Below are 22857 nucleotides of genomic sequence, written 5' to 3'. Positions count from 1 at the left end.
CCACATATCTGCAACGTCACGAGGGTGCTGGCAAAAGTCCTGCCGCCGTGCAGCCCAATACGTGGCTCAAAAACGTGATTTTTTTGACTTGCCGCGTGCTTGTGCAAAAGTCCTGCTGCACGGCGCTCAAAAACGTGATTTTTTGGACTTGGAACAAAATTCTGCACACTTTCGCGTGTTTCCATGATACGACAAGTTGCGCACGGTCTGCTCACATTCAAATACAGTGCTGCCAACAAATGACAGCGTGCAACAAAAAAGTCTTTCCTTGCAAGGGCACATTTTAGGCCATAACTCTCGAACGGCTAGTCAGATCGGGACACAATTTTCAGAGAATTTGCACCTAGCTCTTTCAACTGACGTAGCACTCAATCTGAATTTACAAATTACTTTTTTTTCAGCGAATTTTGGGTAGTCTGCCACCTTTTAAAAGTGACTTGTCGAGTTGGCCGCTAGCGCGCTCTACATGTATAACGAAACATCTACAGTAGCAAGGGAAAATGTGGAAAATTGGCAAAAAGGTCGGGCCAATGGCATACGCGATTAAAGTCGCACGCAGTGAGTCGTACAATACTGTGCCTCCAATCACTGGATCCATTTTTGATTGGGCTCAGTTGTACGAATCCCCGCTCCACCGACATTCAGGGAATCTCAATTCACAGGCCGGCCCTGATGCGCTTACCATAGGCGACTAACAGTAACTACTGGTGCAGAAAGCTTTTATACTATCGTTTCGATACTTCAGTGTCAGTCATGACTAAACTTCTTGGCCATTCTAAACCCAATGCACAATGGACATCATAATACTGTACTGACACCAACTTCACACTATTTTTACAAACACTGCTAATACACATCCGGTTACCAGCGTGTTGCTAGGTGCAAAGACATTACCATATATGGTCACTGGAGTCTGGAGTGAAAGAATCTGATGATGTCGATATCCTGGAGGCCTTGGCACGGGAAAGAGCTTGTTGTGACGGCCTGGGTGGAGGATAATCGAACAGAATGGGACGACATCCATGCACATGTACTGCGAAGAACATGTACAGTACACTCTCACCTTCACACAATCATGGCGATTTCCTTTTTCTGTGCCCTGTTCTGTGGCTGAGTGTGTCAGTCTTGTAGTGAACTAACACACTACAGCCCTGCCTCAGTTTGTTACTTTGCCTGACGATTGATAGATTCAAGAAACTGAGTATTTGCTTTCTCCATCAACCACCATGATTCCACAACGGCGCTCACCAGCCAACCTTGACAAGTAGTTGCCACAGAAGGTTTATCTTACTTTTCCTCAGCGCCCAGGTCAACACACTTTCGTCAACACCGGGTTTCCGCACACAATCGAATCACAGTTCAGTTTTACTCCACTCCGGAGAACACAATTATTCAGACCCATGGAACATAGTAAAATCACAACAGCTACAAAATTTGTAGAATCTAGAGCTCAGGTCCAACACAACAAGAACCAAAACATTACCACCCGGCCAGCAACATGTGCATGCGAACAACAACTCACAGAACAAAAGGTACATGCTTCCAAAACCAATACACACTCCGGCCCGGCCGGCCCGTGTCACATATGCCAGCGATACATGCATAAAAGGAAGTACAGTGAGAAGGAAGTAACGCAGGTCACATGAAAGCGCGTAGCATTCCCACGTGTAAGCTAACACGCACCACAATCACGTATCACAGGCACAGGGCCTAGGCCTAGGGCCAGGGGACAACTACAAACTGTGCACTACGCACACATTCAAATACAGCTGTAGACACGCACTGCATAAATCTACAAGTACTCGTACAAACTGTGCAGGTCAGCGACACCTGCAGCATCTGCTGGAACAATGGCACAAGGGAGTACTAAGAGTAAGAAAACGTAACATTCCCTCCCTCATGAGCGAACGTGGGAAAACTGAGCGAATCTAATGCCTATACGATATTGGGCAAAACCGTAACTTGATACACGGCATTAACAACGGCGAGCATGCCAGTTAATGTCACTCATTGAGATCACTTAGCCGGACTTCGGCAGAGGCTGGGAGAGTCACCTTGACTGCTGACGGTTCCACATCTAGGGGCACCATGAGGTGGACGCTGCGCTTGTACACCTTCCCTTTGACCTTCACGTCCACTACGCGCACCTTCCCGTCTTTTCCAGGATACGTAGCGACCACTCGACCAAGCGGCCACTGAGTCCTTGGGAGCGATTCGTCCAGCATCATCAGGATTTTGCCGACTGTAACCGATGCACTATCACGGTGCCACTTCGTCTCCAAATTGGCTAGAGCAACAATCTCGCGGAGCCACCTCTTCCAAATGCGCTTCATCAGATCCTGAAGCAACTGCCAGCGACGATGCAGACCCCCCTCCGGGGTTGCTTCCAACGCTGTTGCAACTCTCGAATGGCCAACCAAGAAATGCAAAGGCGGCTCCAGGTCTTCACTTTCCTCCGAAAGCGTTGTCAATGGCCGCGAGTTGATGAGAGCCTCGGCCTGCACCAATACTGTCTGGAGCTCTTCTTCAGTTAAATCAGCCTTGTACAGCACAGTCTGGAGAACTTGCTTCATGGAGCGCACGATCCGTTCGAACACGCCGCCGAAATGAGGAGAACGAGGCGGATTGAATTTCCACTCAATCCCTTGGCCTGCATACTCCGATGCGAGGTCGGCATGGTCAAGCTGGGCGACTGCCTCCCTCAGCTCTCGCTCTGTCGCAACAAAATTGCTTCCATTATCAGTAAGCAACATCTCGGGTGTGCCGCGACGCTTGCAGAATCGCGTCAGGGCCATCTTGAAGCCAGTCGTGTCGAGAGAGGTAACCAGCTCCAAGTGACACGCTCGAGATTGCAGACACGTGAACACTGCCACATACCTCTTCTCTTGTGTACGTCCTCGACCTCTCTTCACTAGAAATGGTCCGGCGAAGTCCACAGCGGTGCGGGCGAATGCCAGAAGTGGTCCTTGCGTGCGGAGGTCTGGGAGAGGACCCATCCTGGGAGTGGCTGGTTTGCGCCACACCTTCTGACATCCCACGCAGTGGTGCCGATGTGACTTCACCATTTGCTTGCCTTTCACAAGCCAGTAGTGATCGGCGAGATTGGACAGGATGTGATTCGTGCCAATGCTGTGTCGGCATCGCTCATCCTCTCTCCGAATGATCAGCTCTGTCACTCGGTGTCGAGGTGGTAGAATAATTGGCGATCGAAACTCAGATGCCAAGTGGTAAGCCGTACGCAGTCTCCCACTAACTCTTAATACGGGGTATCCACTCTGTTCGTCGATGCGCGGTTGCAACTTGAGAAGAGGGGCACTGCTTGGCAACTCCTTCCCTTTTCTCAGCGTGCTGGTCACTTCACCATAGCTCTCATCTTGCGCACGCATGATCCAATAGTGCTCCGCTCTTTCAAACTCAGCTGGTGAGAGCTCGGGCACGGCAACCTCCTTGCTGTTCTTGATTGCAATCTTCACACGGGCGTCGCTGAGCGTTAGCTGTGGCAGTCGGCTCTTGCGGCGATTGTGTATGGCACGCATGCACCAAGCCGTGACCCGCACAAGACGGCTCCACGAGGAATAGTTGTTTGGACTTAGCCGCAACGGTGGTGACATCATTGCCGTCATCGTGATTTCAGGAGTCTTGAGCATTTGTGGTAGCTCCTTCGGCACAGCTATCCTGCGATCTGGCCATTCGCTCTGTTGCTGTGCCAGAAACGTTGGTCCATGCCACCACCTGCTCTCCTCTGCCAGCTGTGTGACTGTCATCCCACGGGTGGGGAGATCCGCTGGATTTCTGACTCCGGGAACATGACGCCAGTTCCGTGCCATAGACTGCTGTTGGATCTCCGATATCCGGTTGCCGACTTCCAGCTTGAACTTTCGGCTGGGTGATCGAATCCAATATTGGACATTCATGGAATCGCTCCAGTAGTGGCTGTCGGCTGCTCTCACACCAAGAGCTTCGCTAACGTACGTCCCAAGACGCACACCCAGGACCGCTCCCTGCAGCTCTAGCATCGGAATGGATCGACGCTTGATCGGTGCTGGTCTTGCCTTGGCCATCACCAGGGTAACCTTCGCTGTACCATCTGGTCGCTCTGCTCGGACGTATGACGCAGCGGCGTAGGCCCGTTCTGATGCGTCGGTGAACGTGTGCACACTCAGACCCATCGACGTTGTGCTATCTTGAAAACAGCGATCAATGCGTAGCTGTGTTAGCTTAGGCATCTCAGCAAACCATTCTTGCCAAGCTACCGCCGTCTCTTCAGGCAGTGGGTCGTCCCAGCCGAGCCCCGCAAGACATAGTTCCTGGAACAACAACTTGCTCCTGATGGTGAATGGTGCTAGTTGCCCTCTGGGGTCAAACAGTGATGCCATGCGACTGAGGACGGTGCGCTTCGTGCACGCAGCGGATGTGGGTTCCTGATAGTGAAACGTGAAATAATCTTCGCTGACCATCCACGTTACGCCCAGTGCCTTTTGTGAGGGCTGTCCAGACGACTCTTGTGCCGTTATGGACTTAGACGTGGCCGGCGCGCGGTGCTCCGGTGGAATTGATTCCATCACTGCTTCACTGTTGCTCAACCACTTCCGGAGATGGAAGCCGCCTTTCTTCAGGAGGTCTTGTAGCTGAGACCGAAGACGCATTGCTTTCTGGTCGTCAGGCAAGGACTTCAACATGTCGTCGACGTAGAATGCCTTGCGAACTGTGTCACTGACTGCTGGGTCGTAGTTCGCTCCGAAACGCTCGGCCGTCTCCAACAAAGCTCTGCCTGCTAGGTATGGCGATGCACGGATGCCAAACGCCAACCTGGTGAACTCATAGGCCTTGACTCCGTCCCCGGTCTTCCAAAGAAATCGGTGATATCTGCGATCTTCAGGCTGTAGTGACACCTGAAGGAACATCTCCGACACATCAGCAATCAGTGCCACGGGGTGCATGCAGAACCGGATCAGTACTGTGACGAGGTCATTCTGCAGTCGCGGCCCAGCGTACATGTGTTCATTGATGGACGTGCCGTTGAAGCGAGCTGCAGCATCAAACACAACACGGACCTTAGTTGTAGCCTTGTGTTCGCGGACTACTGCGAAGTGCGGCAGAAACCATTGCTCACGGCCACATTGCTGGACTTGATCAGATGTCAGCTCCTGAATGTACGCCTTCTGTAGGTACTCCTCTAGCACCTTTGCATAGCGAATCTGAACGGTTGGTCTTCTCTCTAGAGACCTCAGTAGCGAACGCAGCCGATCCTCGGCCTGCACTCGGTTGCTCGTGATCTGAGGACGCGCTCCATTCTGCCAGGGAATACCGACAACGAATCGACCATCTGCGTACCCTAGCTGCTGTCGAGTCATTTCCTCAGCATGGCGTTCGTCAGGTGACAGGTAGCTCTCAGCAGACGGTTGCATGCCGACCGCTTCCAAGTCCCAGAAGTTACGGACAAGCGAGTCGAGACCTGTCTGTGTTAGTTCCAGGGCATGATGGGTGTGCTGGACAGAGCTGTCTTGTATGGCTGAACCGAAACAGACCCATCCCAAGGGTGTGCGCCTTGCAATGGGCTCACCTGCCTTGCCAATCCGTTCTTCCTGTGCACTGTGCAGTGCTGCTGAATTTAGCCCGATTAGGATGTCGATGGCGCGTTGATTGCTTGCAGCAGGGAAATCAATGTCTGCTAGATGTGGCCACTGGTGACGCAGACGGCTCCAATCAGCAACGTGCACGTCGCTTGTGATCTTTGGCAGCACATATGCCTCAACTTCTGATATCTCCTGGCTGTCATATTGATGAAGGGACAGAGACACCACCTCTCGCTCGCCTGAGAGAACTTGACCGCCTAGCACACCAACATGCACTGGCTTGCGCTCTCCTCGCAGCCGTAGTCGGTGTGCAAGCCTCTCTGTGACAAAGCTGCATGTTGATCCAGAGTCAAGAAGGACGTTGGCTGTGGCAGTCACTGTTCCATTAGCGACCCTCACCGGTATCGTCATGAATGAGGTCAAGCCGGCCTCGTCGTCATTGGCTGGCTGGGATTCGCTGTTCACATGGTGGCTAGCCTCTTTTCGCGTTGGTGGTGATGGTGTAAAACTGCCTTGTCGTTCACGGTGCAGTAAATGATGATGCTTGCCTTGACACTCTCGGCACACCGCTGCCATGCAGTCTCGTGCCCAGTGCCCATTTCCCAGGCAGTTGACGCATAGCCGTAGGTTCCGGATCGTGTCATTTCTCTTTTGCACGGGCAGACTCTTGAATTCGCCACAATCTGCAATATGGTGTGCACCCTCGCACTTACCACAGGCATGGCTGTTGTCTGCATGCTGTCTTTGCTCTGAGGCAGCTTGCTCTTTTCTGGAGTTGCTGCGGCTGCTAGAAGCGACCAAGTTACGTTTCGGCCCAGGCTGTGACGAGTCGCTTGATCGTGGAGTCCCAGGACTGGAGATAAACGCGCGCTCCCTGACTCCATATTGCCTGCTGGGCAACGGCCGATTACTCTTGTTTTGGTGCTCCTTGGGCTGCAGTGATACTGGTGGGCGGTCTCCCAGGCCAATTCGTTCCTCAACACGCATCTGCTTCTGGACGTGTGTTATTAGGAATTGCGAGAATGCCTGTATGTCACAGCTGGAATCATCATAACGATCGAAGTAGCGTGCCAGGAGCCGTCGAGGAATCTTCCGGGTTAGCGCCAGGTATAACTCTCTGCCTGGCTGCACCTGGACTGCTTCCATGTTAAGCAGGGTATTGCGGAGCCGAATGGCGAACTTTTTCAGCTGGCTGACGTCACGCTCATTGGTCAAGACTGGCCACTCCATGAGCTCTCTTTCCTGGTTGTTCAGCTCTCGGTCTTGGCCACCGTACCAGCGTTCCAACTCGGCCATGATTGCTTTATATGCGCCAGGTCCATCCAAGACATCAGCAATCAGCTCTTCTGCAGAACCATCAGCAAGGGCCTCCCTCAGATGCGCAAGCTTGTGGTTCTCCGACATCGCGTAACTGTCGTCAATCAGCCGAAGGAAACGCTGCCGCCACTTCAGGTAGCTTTTCACCTTCCCATCAAACTTGGGGAGCTCTAACGCCTTCAGGTGACTGGTAACAGCATAAGGCGAGTTCCATGGCATGAATCCAGGCGATGCCATCTGGTGTCCAGGCAGTGCCAGCTGAGGTCCAGGCAACAGTGTTTGCTTCGCTGGTTGGAACGGCACTGCTCCAGGGTTGAGTGAGAGTGTCTCAGTCATGGCACTGCACAGTGAAGCTGCTTGCTCGGCTTTGTCCTTGTTCTTCTGTTGTTTTTCCGATTTTTTCTTCTTCGGAGTCATCAGTCTTCTCGGTGCAGCGGGGCTTGGCTGGGCCTGTCCACTTGCTTCCAGCAGCATTGGACGCACGGCGCTACCAAGCACATGGACTTGCTGCAGCTGCTGCTGCCGTGGCGGCTGTGACGGCGGCTGCTGCTGCTGCTGTGACGGCGGCTGCTGCTGCTGCTGCATATGTACTGGCTGGGTAGTGCAGGCAGCTCCGCCTCTGGACACAACTCCTGCGTTGGCCAGAGCATGTGTAGCAACACGCCTGGAAGCAGGCTCATAGTGACTAACAGTACTAGTATCAGTGTGGCTGTTATCACTTTCACCACTACTGCCGGCGTTAGTTGTAGTTCCAGTAGTTGTAGAGTCACCAGCAGTCTCACTACTTGAGGCGCTACTGGATGACACATAGTGGTCTGACTCTTCAGACACACCGTCAACGACGTCCGGGACATTCTGCGATAGCTGAGCAGCTGCTGTTCCTGCTACCAGTGTATTCACATTTTCAACACTGGTGCGCGCGAGTGGTAACGGAGGATCAGTCGTAAACCTACTACCGGTAACTGCACTGTCCGACTCCGCTCGTGGTGGCATACAAGATCGCAGAGTCGCACTTGCGCCGTCACGACTTCGTTGGAAGACCACGTCCCCGTCCGAAGCAATTTCTCTACGAGGCGACGGGCTAGCTCCTGCCGCCGACTCGTGCGCAGATTCTTCTTCGGAACGAGCTTGCTCCAAGGCTTGCCGTTTCTGCAGGACAGCTAACTTACTCTGCAGAACTTGTTCCTGCAGTGCAGCAATCTCTTCTGCCACTCGCACTTCGGCCTCTGCCCTTTTTCTGGCCACTCGAGCTCTCTCCAATTCTACGAGTTCAGTGCTCCCAGGACTGGCACGAGTACTCGAGCGCTCACTTCCAGAAAATCCATATCGCCTGGGTTCCTTTCCTTTCGTCGATCTGTGGCTGATACGCCGCTCCTCACTCATGGCGACGACTCTCAGCAACCACGGAAAGGCAAAAGGATCCCGTCGGAGGTGCCAGTTTATGTTACTTTTCCTCAGCGCCCAGGTCAACACACTTTCGTCAACACCGGGTTTCCGCACACAATCGAATCACAGTTCAGTTTTACTCCACTCCGGAGAACACAATTATTCAGACCCATGGAACATAGTAAAATCACAACAGCTACAAACTTTGTAGAATCTAGAGCTCAGGTCCAACACAACAAGAACCAAAACATTACCACCCGGCCAGCAACATGTGCATGCGAACAACAACTCACAGAACAAAAGGCACATGCTTCCAAAACCAATACACACTCCGGCCCGGCCGGCCCGTGTCACATATGCCAGCGATACATGCATAAAAGGAAGTACAGTGAGAAGGAAGTAACGCAGGTCACATGAAAGCGCGTAGCATTCCCACGTGTAAGCTAACACGCACCACAATCACGTATCACAGGCACAGGGCCTAGGCCTAGGGCCAGGGGACAACTACAAACTGTGCACTACGCACACATTCAAATACAGCTGTAGACACGCACTGCATAAATCTACAAGTACTCGTACAAACTGTGCAGGTCAGCGACACCTGCAGCATCTGCTGGAACAATGGCACAAGGGAGTACTAAGAGTAAGAAAACGTAACAACTTTCAAGAAAGCGACACATCCATTTTGTACTCAGTCCCTTCATACAGGTGTCTCGGCGACTACCGCCGGGTATAGAACTCTCTTCAGTGAAGTTCAGAAGGTTGATTTTGTTGAATGGCTAATACATGTAGGTGGGCAAAAGCACCCCGGTTTTGTACCGAAAGGAGAAACATATTGAGCGCCCAAAGGACGAAGATTTAGGGCTAAGGAAGAGAGCAGAAAAGAGCAGAGTGCAAAGTGCCGTGATACAATAACAAAACAGAGTAAGCTGGTCATCTGAAGTGCTAGTGCTAGTAGTCACTAAATCAACGTCAACTACAATTATCAAGCCACATATCTGCAACGTCACGAGGGTGCTGGCAAAAGTCCTGCCGCCGTGCAGCCCAATACGTGGCTCAAAAACGTGATTTTTTTGACTTACCGCGTGCTTGTGCAAAAGTCCTGCTGCACGGCGCTCAAAAACGTGATTTTTTGGACTTGGAACAAAATTCTGCACACTTTCGCGTGTTTCCATGATACGACAAATTGCGCACGGTCTGCTCACATTCAAATACAGTGCTGCCAACAAATGACAGCGTGCAACAAAAAAGTCTTTCCTTGCAAGGGCACATTTTAGGCCATAACTCTTGAACGGCTAGTCAGATCGGGACACAATTTTCAGAGAATTTGCACCTATTCAAGCTCTTTCAACTGACGTAGCACTCAATCTGAATTTACAAATTACTTTTTTTTCAGCGAATTTTGGGTAGTCTGCCACCTTTTAAAAGTGACTTGTCCAGTTGGCCGCTAGCGCGCTCTACATGTATAACGAAACATCTACAGTAGCAAGGGAAAATGTGGAAAATTGGCAAAAAGGCCGGGCCAATGGCATACGCGATTAAAGTCGCACGCAGTGAGTCGTACAATACTGTGCCTCCAATCACTGGATCCATTTTTGATTGGGCTCAGTTGTACGAATCCCCGCTCCACCGACATTCAGGGAATCTAAATTCACAGGCCGGCCCTGATGCGCTTACCATAGGCGACTAACAGTAACTACTGGTGCAGAAAGCTTTTATACTATCGTTTCGATACTTCAGTGTCAGTCATGACTAAACTTCTTGGCCATTCTAAACCCAATGCACAATGGACATCATAATACTGTACTGACACCAAGTTCACACTATTTTTACAAACACTGCTAATACACATCCGGTTACCAGCGTGTTGCTAGGTGCAAAGACATTACCATATATGGTCACTGGAGTCTGGAGTGAAAGAATCTGATGATGTCGATATCCTGGAGGCCTTGGCACGGGAAAGAGCTTGTTGTGACGGCCTGGGTGGAGGATAATCGGACAGAATGGGACGACATCCATGCACATGTACTGCGAAGAACATGTACAGTACACTCTCACCTTCACACAACCATGGCGATTTCCTTTTTCTGTGCCCTGTTCTGTGGCTGAGTGTGTCAGTCTTGTAGTGAACTAACACACTACAGCCCTGCCTCAGTTTGTTACTTTGCCTGACGATTGATAGATTCAAGAAACTGAGTATTTGCTTTCTCCATCAACCACCATGATTCCACAACGGCGCTCACCAGCCAACCTTGACAAGTAGTTGCCACAGAAGACTTTCAAGAAAGCGACACATCCATTTTGTACTCAGTCCCTTCATACAGGTGTCTCGGCGACTACCGCCGGGTATAGAACTCTCTTCAGTGAAGTTCAGAAGGTTGATTTTGTTGAATGGCTAATACATGTAGGTGGGCAAAAGCACCCCGGTTTTGTACCGAAAGGAGAAACATATTGCGCGCCCAAAGGACGAAGATTTAGGGCTAAGGAAGAGAGCAGAAAAGAGCAGAGTGCAAAGTGCCGTGATACAATAACAAAACAGAGTAAGCTGGTCATCTGAAGTGCTAGTGCTAGTAGTCACTAAATCAACGTCAACTACAATTATCAAGCCACATATCTGCAACGTCACGAGGGTGCTGGCAAAAGTCCTGCCGCCGTGCAGCCCAATACGTGGCTCAAAAACGTGATTTTTTTGACTTGCCGCGTGCTTGTGCAAAAGTCCTGCTGCACGGCGCTCAAAAACGTGATTTTTTGGACTTGGAACAAAATTCTGCACACTTTCGCGTGTTTCCATGATACGACAAGTTGCGCACGGTCTGCTCACATTCAAATACAGTGCTGCCAACAAATGACAGCGTGCAACAAAAAAGTCTTTCCTTGCAAGGGCACATTTTAGGCCATAACTCTTGAACGGCTAGTCAGATCGGGACACAATTTTCAGAGAATTTGCACCTATTCAAGCTCTTTCAACTGACGTAGCACTCAATCTGAATTTACAAATTACTTTTTTTTCAGCGAATTTTGGGTAGTCTGCCACCTTTTAAAAGTGACTTGTCCAGTTGGCCGCTAGCGCGCTCTACATGTATAACGAAACATCTACAGTAGCAAGGGAAAATGTGGAAAATTGGCAAAAAGGCCGGGCCAATGGCATACGCGATTAAAGTCGCACGCAGTGAGTCGTACAATACTGTGCCTCCAATCACTGGATCCATTTTTGATTGGGCTCAGTTGTACGAATCCCCGCTCCACCGACATTCAGGGAATCTCAATTCACAGGCCGGCCCTGATGCGCTTACCATAGGCGACTAACAGTAACTACTGGTGCAGAAAGCTTTTATACTATCGTTTCGATACTTCAGTGTCAGTCATGACTAAACTTCTTGGCCATTCTAAACCCAATGCACAATGGACATCATAATACTGTACTGACACCAAGTTCACACTATTTTTACAAACACTGCTAATACACATCCGGTTACCAGCGTGTTGCTAGGTGCAAAGACATTACCATATATGGTCACTGGAGTCTGGAGTGAAAGAATCTGATGATGTCGATATCCTGGAGGCCTTGGCACGGGAAAGAGCTTGTTGTGACGGCCTGGGTGGAGGATAATCGGACAGAATGGGACGACATCCATGCACATGTACTGCGAAGAACATGTACAGTACACTCTCACTCACCTTCACACAATCATGGCGATTTCCTTTTTCTGTGCCCTGTTCTGTGGCTGAGTGTGTCAGTCTTGTAGTGAACTAACACACTACAGCCCTGCCTCAGTTTGTTACTTTGCCTGACGATTGATAGATTCAAGAAACTGAGTATTTGCTTTCTCCATCAACCACCATGATTCCACAACGGCGCTCACCAGCCAACCTTGACAAGTAGTTGCCACAGAAGACTTTCAAGAAAGCGACACATCCATTTTGTACTCAGTCCCTTCATACAGGTGTCTTGGCGACTACCGCCGGGTATAGAACTCTCTTCAGTGAAGTTCAGAAGGTTGATTTTGTTGAATGGCTAATACATGTAGGTGGGCAAAAGCACCCCGGTTTTGTACCGAAAGGAGAAACATATTGCGCGCCCAAAGGACGAAGATTTAGGGCTAAGGAAGAGAGCAGAAAAGAGCAGAGTGCAAAGTGCCGTGATACAATAACAAAACAGAGTAAGCTGGTCATCTGAAGTGCTAGTGCTAGTAGTCACTAAATCAACGTCAACTACAATTATCAAGCCACATATCTGCAACGTCACGAGGGTGCTGGCAAAAGTCCTGCCGCCGTGCAGCCCAATACGTGGCTCAAAAACGTGATTTTTTTGACTTGCCGCGTGCTTGTGCAAAAGTCCTGCTGCACGGCGCTCAAAAACGTGATTTTTTGGACTTGGAACAAAATTCTGCACACTTTCGCGTGTTTCCATGATACGACAAGTTGCGCACGGTCTGCTCACATTCAAATACAGTGCTGCCAACAAATGACAGCGTGCAACAAAAAAGTCTTTCCTTGCAAGGGCACATTTTAGGCCATAACTCTTGAACGGCTAGTCAGATCGGGACACAATTTTCAGAGAATTTGCACCTATTCAAGCTCTTTCAACTGACGTAGCACTCAATCTGAATTTACAAATTACTTTTTTTTCAGCGAATTTTGGGTAGTCTGCCACCTTTTAAAAGTGACTTGTCCAGTTGGCCGCTAGCGCGCTCTACATGTATAACGAAACATCTACAGTAGCAAGGGAAAATGTGGAAAATTGGCAAAAAGGCCGGGCCAATGGCATACGCGATTAAAGTCGCACGCAGTGAGTCGTACAATACTGTGCTTCGAATCACTGGATCCATTTTTGATTGGGCTCAGTTATACGAATCCCCGCTCCACCGACATTCAGGGAATCTCAATTCACAGGCCGGCCCTGATGCGCTTACCATAGGCGACTAACAGTAACTACTGGTGCAGAAAGCTTTTATACTATCGTTTCGATACTTCAGTGTCAGTGATGACTAAACTTCTTGGCCATTCTAAACCCAATGCACAATGGACATCATAATACTGTACTGACACCAAGTTCACACTATTTTTACAAACACTGCTAATACACATCCGGTTACCAGCGTGTTTCTAGGTGCAAAGACATTACCATATATGGTCACTGGAGTCTGGAGTGAAAGAATCTGATGATGTCGATATCCTGGAGGCCTTGGCACGGGAAAGAGCTTGTTGTGACGGCCTGGGTGGAGGATAATCGGACAGAATGGGACGACATCCATGCACATGTACTGCGAAGAACATGTACAGTACACTCTCACTCACCTTCACACAATCATGGCGATTTCCTTTTTCTGTGCCCTGTTCTGTGGCTGAGTGTGTCAGTCTTGTAGTGAACTAACACACTACAGCCCTGCCTCAGTTTGTTACTTTGCCTGACGATTGATAGATTCAAGAAACTGAGTATTTGCTTTCTCCATCAACCACCATGATTCCACAACGGCGCTCACCAGCCAACCTTGACAAGTAGTTGCCACAGAAGACTTTCAAGAAAGCGACACATCCATTTTGTACTCAGTCCCTTCATACAGGTGTCTTGGCGACTACCGCCGGGTATAGAACTCTCTTCAGTGAAGTTCAGAAGGTTGATTTTGTTGAATGGCTAATACATGTAGGTGGGCAAAAGCACCCCGGTTTTGTACCGAAAGGAGAAACATATTGCGCGCCCAAAGGACGAAGATTTAGGGCTAAGGAAGAGAGCAGAAAAGAGCAGAGTGCAAAGTGCCGTGATACAATAACAAAACAGAGTAAGCTGGTCATCTGAAGTGCTAGTGCTAGTAGTCACTAAATCAACGTCAACTACAATTATCAAGCCACATATCTGCAACGTCACGAGGGTGCTGGCAAAAGTCCTGCCGCCGTGCAGCCCAATACGTGGCTCCAAAACGTGATTTTTTTGACTTGCCGCGTGCTTGTGCAAAAGTCCTGCTGCACGGCGCTCAAAAACGTGATTTTTTGGACTTGGAACAAAATTCTGCACACTTTCGCGTGTTTCCATGATACGACAAATTGCGCACGGTCTGCTCACATTCAAATACAGTGCTGCCAACAAATGACAGCGTGCAACAAAAAAGTCTTTCCTTGCAAGGGCACATTTTAGGCCATAACTCTTGAACGGCTAGTCAGATCGGGACACAATTGTCAGAGAATTTGCACCTATTCAAGCTCTTTCAACTGACGTAGCACTCAATCTGAATTTACAAATTACTTTTTTTTCAGCGAATTTTGGGTAGTCTGCCACCTTTTAAAAGTGACTTGTCCAGTTGGCCGCTAGCGCGCTCTACATGTATAACGAAACATCTACAGTAGCAAGGGAAAATGTGGAAAATTGGCAAAAAGGCCGGGCCAACGGCATACGCGATTAAAGTCGCACGCAGTGAGTCGTACAATACTGTGCCTCCAATCACTGGATCCATTTTTGATTGGGCTCAGTTGTACGAATCCCCGCTCCACCGACATTCAGGGAATCTCAATTCACAGGCCGGCCCTGATGCGCTTACCATAGGCGACTAACAGTAACTACTGGTGCAGAAAGCTTTTATACTATCGTTTCGATACTTCAGTGTCAGTGATGACTAAACTTCTTGGCCATTCTAAACCCAATGCACAATGGACATCATAATACTGTACTGACACCAAGTTCACACTATTTTTACAAACACTGCTAATACACATCCGGTTACCAGCGTGTTTCTAGGTGCAAAGACATTACCATATATGGTCACTGGAGTCTGGAGTGAAAGAATCTGATGATGTCGATATCCTGGAGGCCTTGGCACGGGAAAGAGCTTGTTGTGACGGCCTGGGTGGAGGATAATCGGACAGAATGGGACGACATCTGTGATGTATATGCATACTACGCTCGCGCTCCTGTCTTTGTGCTGCATGCTCGCGCATACATGTTGTGATGTCATGCGTACGCTATAATACTGATTGGATGCATGCATGCCCACCAGCTGTGATTTGAGCTGTTCTCAGTCTTCTGGTTGTTGTTCTTGACCTTGAGTCTCCACATTTAGTTTCGTCTCTACTCTTGTCATTCATATTCTAGGAAGTAGCAATAATAATTCAGAACCTATAACCAGTCTTTAGATTCATATCATGGCGCAGTGAACATTTCTTACCGTGCTTTGGCTCACCCGGTTGTGATCCACCTAGACTCGTTGAATTTATTTGAACATTGTAGCAAGTTGAGTACTTCGTTTCTTTTCGTTCGTCATGAGTGATGCTGGAAGTACCCCGGTCGGTGCTGCCCAACCTGCCTTGTGTCGTGATTACATCACGAAGTTGTACATAATATCACGTGTATGTTTGTGTGACGTTATCGTCCACGTAGCATTAGCCCTTTTGTTTGTTTTGATGGCTTTATGGTTTTACCTGGCTTCTTGATGATCAGAGATTAGAGTAAGTCATGTAGTACTGAATGAGAATTAATCCCAGTCCTTATGAAGTTAGTTATGTTGTGGAACTAAGAGAGTCTAGACTCTAGTCACAACATAAATTGGTGCCGAAACCATGTCCGAGTATCCAGGGAGTCTCCGAGTTTTAGCAAATAAAATTAGTGCATTGTATTCTACTGTCCACGATGACGATACGAAGTGCCAACGTTTAGTTTCAGAAAGTTGTCCATCTGACGACGCAGACCAGTGGGTCGGGATTCGGACCCAGTTTTGTGAACAGCATAGAGATGCCCTCACGAAGTTGGATGCTGACCTAGATAAGTACGGCGCTGCGTTATACGATTTCGTGGCTAGTGGAGCAACTCAAAAAAAGAAAAAGAAAGAAGATGAAGAAGAGTATGAAAATATGGCCAGTACGTTACCGTCGTACTTCAAAAATCTGTCCCTGCTGAGTGCTCAAGCCAAAAGAGCCACAGCCAACACCAGTACCAGCAGTCAAGCACCTGGAATTGACGTCCAGCAGCTGCTGACAATGCACACCGCAACTCAGCAACAAACACAGCAGTTGCTGTCAGCCATTGGGAAGCACACCAGCACGGTTGGCCAGCTGGCGGCCAACTCGGCACAGCCTGCACAGAGTGCTCATGGATCTGTGAAATTGCCCGTGCTCACAATCAGGAAGTTTGATGGTGACATACTTCATTTCACTGAGTTCATTGACATGTTTCAATCTGCGATCGGTACAAATCAAAGCCTGTCTGCCGTACAGAAACTGTCGTATTTGAGAAGTCATTTGACAGGCATGGCCCTGGATGTTATTGCCGGTATTCCCACCACCGATTCAAATTACCCCGTGGCGTTAGGATTATTGAAGGATCGCTTTGGCAAGAAGGATGCCATCATCGCAGCCCGATACCGCGCAATTACCGAAATGCCAGCGCCATCAAATAAACCTCACATGTTGCGGAGATTTTACAACGAGGTGGAGGCTAATTTGCGCTGTTTGCAAGCGGAAGGTCAAAGTGTGCAACAGGAACTGCTGATTCCTGTCATCACTTCCAAGTTACCAAAGTGCGTCATCGTACAACTTGAGACACAGAAACCCCACAATCAGAGTTGGACTGTTGATGAGCTGCGGAAACAGCTGGGAATCTACCTGGAGGTCCGTGAATCGGCCGAGCGACTGGCAGGAGACACAGCCAGCAAACCAGAGAGCACTCTGCCACGACCACCGCCTGTTTCCGCACAGCCTCATGCTGCCTACTCCCAACCTCCGGCCACGGCAGCCACGTTAGTTAGCTCTGTGCGGCGCGCCACTCCGAGATGCTTCTTCTGCAAGTTGCAACACTTCTCGGACACCTGCCCAACGTTCAACACGGTTTCTACCAGACAGCAGCAGCTACAAGACCACTGCTTTGTATGCTTACGGAAGGGACATTGGGCAAAGGACTGTACTGCTAGAAGACCCTGCTATCACTGCAATCTGTTGACCCATCACCGTGCCCTGTGCCCTCAGAAATTTGGCTCATCACCAGTGTCAGCTGCCGCAAGTACCTTCTATCCTACTCAGCAGCAGCAAGGGCCACAGAAACATACTACCGCTACGGTGCACGTCCAGTCCAAAGGTGTGAATCTCCCAACCGCCATCGCAACTGTCGCCGGGCAAGGCAACATCTCAGACTGCCGACTGTTGTTTGACACCGGCTCAACTCGCACATTTATTCATGAATCATTAGCTGCCTCTGTCAACGCAGCTGTTGTCGGTGAAGACGTGTTGTCCATCGCTAGTTTTGGATCTGCGTCCCGGCGAACGGTCACCCTGCCGAGAGTGGAGTTTTCCCTCCTATGTCGAGATGGATCAGCCTTGCCCGTAACCGCCAATGTTATGCCGTGGATTTGTTGTCCTGTTGTCAAATCCCCAATCGACATCGACCAGTACCCTGAAGTCAAGAACATCCAACTAGCTGACACCATTGTCACCAAGCGTGAGGAGGTAGAAATTGACCTCCTTATCGGCACGGATTTCTACTTCTCCATCATGGGTAACGGTCACATCCAACTCAACAATGGCCTGGTCTTGCTGAACTCCAAATTGGGATTTGTCCCAGCAGGCCCTACTGACACAGAGACAGATGACACTGCGGGCCACATAATGCTCACAGATGCTACCACCTTGCCAGACCCAGTATTTGATCTCCAACGTTTCTGGCGACTTGAAGATATTGGTATCACCGATGACATCAGTGATCCGCAGACAGCGGACGACATTGCCCTGGAACACTTTCGCAGCTCCTTGCAACTGATCAACGGCCGATATATGGTATCTTGGCCATGGAAAGATAGCCATACTCCACAACCTAATCTACCAGAGAACTACGAGCTCGCCTTCGGCCGTCTCAAATCCTTAGTCAAACGACTCCAGCAGACACCACAAGTGCTAGAGAAGTATCATTGTACCATCACAGAGCAGTTAGCCAATGGCATTATCGAGGAAGTGAACCTTGATCACCAGGATGGGCCGATTCACTACATCCCCCACCACTGTGTTGTTCGCCCCAGCAGTACCACAACAAAGGTCCGTGTGGTATATGATGCTTCCGCCAGAACTCGCGCAGAACACAACAGCCTGAACGACTGCCTGCACCGAGGTCCGATACTTCTGCCGGATCTGTGTGGTATCCTGGTGAGATTTCGGCTACACCCCATTGGCATTGTCAGCGATGTTGAGAAGGCCTTCCTTCAGCTAGGTCTATCTATGACAGATCGCAATGTAACACGGTTCCTATGGCTTCGCGATCCTACAAAACCCGTCACCACAGCCAACCTAGTGATCTACCGCTTTTGCCGAGTTCCATTTGGCATTGTCGCTAGCCCGTTTCTTCTTGCCGCCACAGTCGACCACCATCTCCAACAGCAACAGACAGGGACATGCGATGATGTACGTCGCAGTATCTATGTTGACAACGTTGTCACCGGGCAGAGCAGCGTCCAGGATGCTACTGCATACTACAGAGAGGCAAAGGACGCCTTTGCCAGTGCCACCATGAACTTGCGTGAATGGGGTACCAACGATCCTGACTTCAGAGATGCTCTAGCTCCTGAAGACAAGTCTAGCTGTGATGTAATGAAGGTACTGGGTATGTCATGGGATACCAATCGCGATACTCTGTCGACGGCAAAGTCAACCACAAACCAGTACTCCGTCATTACCAAAAGAGATGTCCTCCGCAGTATAGCCCAATTCTATGATCCGATGGGCCTGTTCTCCCCGGTCATCATGCGTGCGAAGATCCTAGTACAGAGTATATGGAAGCTACATGTAGACTGGGACTCTCCGCTGCCTGACGCTCTCGTTCATGAATGGAAGGATATCCTGTCCGATCTGTCCTGCGCAAGTGACGTTGCCATTCCTCGCTTCATTGGACCAAAAATCCACGTCGACAAGGTCACCTATGAACTCCACGTCTTCTGTGATGCGTCTCAAGATGGTTACGGTGCAGCCGCGTACCTGTGTGTGAGACAAGTTGACGGTGCCTATTCGTCAGTTGACCTGATCTACAGCCGAACACGAGTCTCGCCCATCAAGGCAACAAGTATACCACGTCTAGAGCTCCTAGCAGCACTCATCGGCGCCAGGATCATCAAATTTCTGAAGAAAGAGCTTCTGGGCGCAGTTCACATCTCAGCTACCCACCTGTGGTCTGACTCACAGTGCGTGCTTGGCTGGATTAAGAATACTGAGAAATCGTACCCTGTCTTCATCGCCAATCGGTTGAAGGAAATCCGTGCAGACCAGAGTGTGTGCTTCAACTATATCCGTACAGCCGACAACCCAGCCGACCTACCATCCCGTGGAGCATCGCTAGCCACACTGACAGACAGTACAGCTTGGTGGTGTGGTCCAGAATGGCTTCGAGATCCTCCTGTACACTGGCCCAAAGACGTCATCGATGCTCCTTCCACAGTACTATTCGCGGCGGAGGGTCCTGCGGAAACCGAGACCAGCAGCAAGCCATCACCGCTGAGTATAGATGAGAGCAAGTATACTTCGTTTGAGAAGCTAGCCCGTGTAACAGCATACGGTATCAAGTTTGTCAAGAGATGCCGTCAACAGACCACATGCGGCACTCATTTGTCTGCTGCTGAAATCGACAACGCCAAACATCTGTGGATTCAACATGTTCAAGCAACACACTATACACCGGAGATTGAGGCTATCAAAAGCAACGCCAAGAACAAGCTGGTCCAAAACCTTGCGCTCTTTCTAGATGAACATAACCTCATCCGCTGCAAGGGTCGATTGGAGAATTCATCCCTACCATACTCAGCGAAGTATCCCATCCTTCTACCTCGTTCACATCCAGTAACCACAGCTATCATCAATGACTGTCACCGCATGGTGCTGCACAGTGGAACTAACCATACCCTATCGCGAGTCAGGTATGACTATTGGGTCCCCAGAGGACGACAAACCGTCAAGACTGTACTCAAGAAATGTGGTGTATGCAAGAGGTTCAATGGTCGGCCGTACTCGCTACCGAAAATGGCACCCTACCCTCCAGAGCGCGTAGCTGAGTCTAAACCGTTCACACACGTCGGCGTCGACTACTTTGGCCCAATGACAGTCAGAGAACATGGACTCATCCACAAGGTATGGGTGTGCCTATTTACGTGCATGGTCACACGTGCCATCCACCTCGAGCTTGTTGCTGACATGACCACAGAACAGTTCCTGATGGCATTGCGCAGATTTGTGGCAAGAAGAGGAGTACCGCGCAAGATCTTCTCTGACAACGCTCAGCAATTCCTGCTTTCGAAATCGACTCTACAGCTTGCTTGGGAAGCCATTGTGAAGGATGACCACACTCTTAATTATGCTGCTTCCCATGGAATCGAATGGATTTGCATTGTGCAACTCTCCCCATGGATGGGCGGGTTCTATGAACGGTTGATTGGAATCGTGAAGAAAGCCCTCCGTAAGTCTATTGGCAGACTAGTTCTCGGAACAACGGAGCTGTCAACCATTCTCGTCGAAGTTGAAGCAGTAGTAAATTCACGACCGCTGGTGTACGTAAGCGATGAGATCTATACGGTCTTGACACCTGCCCACTTCTTATCATTATCAGCCGAAATCAGTCTACCCCAAGGGCATGTAGAAGAGGACCCTGATTTCGCCCCAACAATGTCGTCAGCGGAACTGCTACTTTCTACGTGGAAGAAAGGTCAGAAGCGATTGAATGAGTTTTGGAACTGTTGGAGATCTGAATACCTAACCAGTCTACGAGAACGGCAACAATCGCAGTTGAAACAGGTTGCTCATTCTACCGTGAAGCCAAGGATTGGACATGTGTGCCTCATCAAGGATGACGCGCCCAGAGGTATGTGGAAACTGGGTATCATCAGCGAACTTCACGCTAGTCGTGATGGAGAAACGCGTTCCGCCACTGTGAGGACGCCCAATAACAAGCTCCTACGGCGCTCACTACAGCACCTATATCCGTTGGAGTGTGAGTCTGCTCGACCTGCTGACCACTCGTCGAATGAACCACAGCCTCCCGCTGTAACCAACGACGCACACGTCCCTGCAACAGCTTCTCGACCGGTAAGACGAGCTGCTATCGAAGGCTTAGGACGTGTCCTGGATTTGCACGAGGCAGACTTGGTTTAGTTCACCATGCTGGTGTCTGTCTCAATCAGCTATCATCCACTCAAGCTGTATAATTATGTTCACCCCCTTTTTATTCGAGTTTTCTTTTCCTCTGCCAACTTGCTCTCCCACTCACTACTTTGGCACTAGGGTGTAGTATGGGCTCCATGACTTATGTGTCCTTGCTCTTCAGTACCTTCGCAATTTGGTTCACAAGATATGTCACATCATTAGCGTAGCCTGTCAGGAGACATGCGTCTCTGGGGACTGCCCTAGTTAACATTAACAATACCCAAATAATAATAATCACCTAAATACGCGGTTCTTATGCGCTATTATAATCTTTCTCCCTTTGGTCACCAGGTCTTTTGTGATTGATCTCTCCACCTGTGTGTGGGAATGTCGTGATTACATCACGAAGTTGTACATAATATCACGTGTATGTTTGTGTGACGTTATCGTCCACGTAGCATTAGCCCTTTTGTTTGTTTTGATGGCTTTATGGTTTTACCTGGCTTCTTGATGATCAGAGATTAGAGTAAGTCATGTAGTACTGAATGAGAATTAATCCCAGTCCTTATGAAGTTAGTTATGTTGTGGAACTAAGAGAGTCTAGACTCTAGTCACAACACCTTGAGCCCAGATGTACTGGCTCTCATGACCTTGATGCAGCAACAAATGAAAGCTGCTGATGATCGCGAGGCTCGCCTCACAACGTTACTCCAGAATCAGAACACTCAACCTTCGTCTACTGCCAAACAAATCTCTGTGGAGCGTCCGGTTTTGCTGTCATCTGCCACGCTTTCCGACCTCACCGCTTGGGAAGAAGCGTGGGACGACTACGCCCGATGCCAAAAACTGGCAAGCCAGGACACACAGACACAAGTTAGCGCTGTGCGACAAGCTCTTAATGAGGACCTCCGTAGGTACCTGAGGGAAGGTGTCATTCCTGTAGCTCTCAATGCTGACGTGACAGCAGTGATTGCAGCCATCAAAAAGTACATTCGTCGCCAACGGAATCCCCTGCTGGACCGCATCGATTTCTACAATAGGCGGCAACATAAAGGCGAGTCCTTCGACAGTTTTTTCACTTGTTTGAAAGAATTGTTTAGCGCCTGTGACTTTGTGGAACTACGTGTTTGTCGCACGTGCTCTGGGCGTATGTGTACTGACTGCCCCAAGATCCTAGTCACAGCTAACGAAGAGCTCCTTCGTGACCGGATCGTTGTCGGTGTCCTGGACGATGACACTCGGCACAAGCTGCTTTCTGAGCAGAACTTGACCCTTTCCAGCGCGGCCAAGATTTGTCGTGCGGAGGAAGCCGCCAAGCAGACCAATGATGGAATGCCGACTACCGGCTCCTTTAAGGCTGCCGTCGCGAAAAAGTCTTCTTACCAGAAGCAGAAGTCTCAGTTCAGTGACAGATCCGCAACAGCCCAGCCACCCAAGAAGTGTGTGAACTGTGGTCGCAGCGCTCACACAAAGTCTTCCTGTCCCG

At 49.7% G+C, this 22857-nt stretch overlaps 2 protein-coding genes across 2 annotated transcripts; one reads left to right on the top strand and one right to left on the bottom strand.

Annotated features, from left to right (window-relative positions):
• Positions 1-2003: 2003 nt before the first annotated feature.
• Positions 2004-8276, bottom strand: LOC135829306 (uncharacterized). The gene has a single exon (XM_065341710.1). It carries the CDS (start codon positions 8274-8276, stop codon positions 2004-2006), a length of 6273 nt encoding a protein of 2090 aa, XP_065197782.1.
• Positions 8277-16118: 7842 nt separating this feature from the next.
• On the top strand, positions 16119-21380 carry LOC135829305 (uncharacterized). The gene has a single exon (XM_065341709.1). The coding sequence runs from the start codon at positions 16119-16121 to the stop codon at positions 21378-21380; it is 5262 nt and encodes a 1753-aa protein (XP_065197781.1).
• Positions 21381-22857: the final 1477 nt, after the last annotated feature.

Source organism: Sycon ciliatum, chromosome 13 (assembly GCF_964019385.1).
Source record: "Sycon ciliatum chromosome 13, ocSycCili1.1, whole genome shotgun sequence".
In the NCBI taxonomy this organism is placed as follows: Eukaryota; Metazoa; Porifera; class Calcarea; order Leucosolenida; family Sycettidae; genus Sycon; species Sycon ciliatum.
This window is presented reverse-complemented; position numbering and strand designations above follow the sequence as displayed.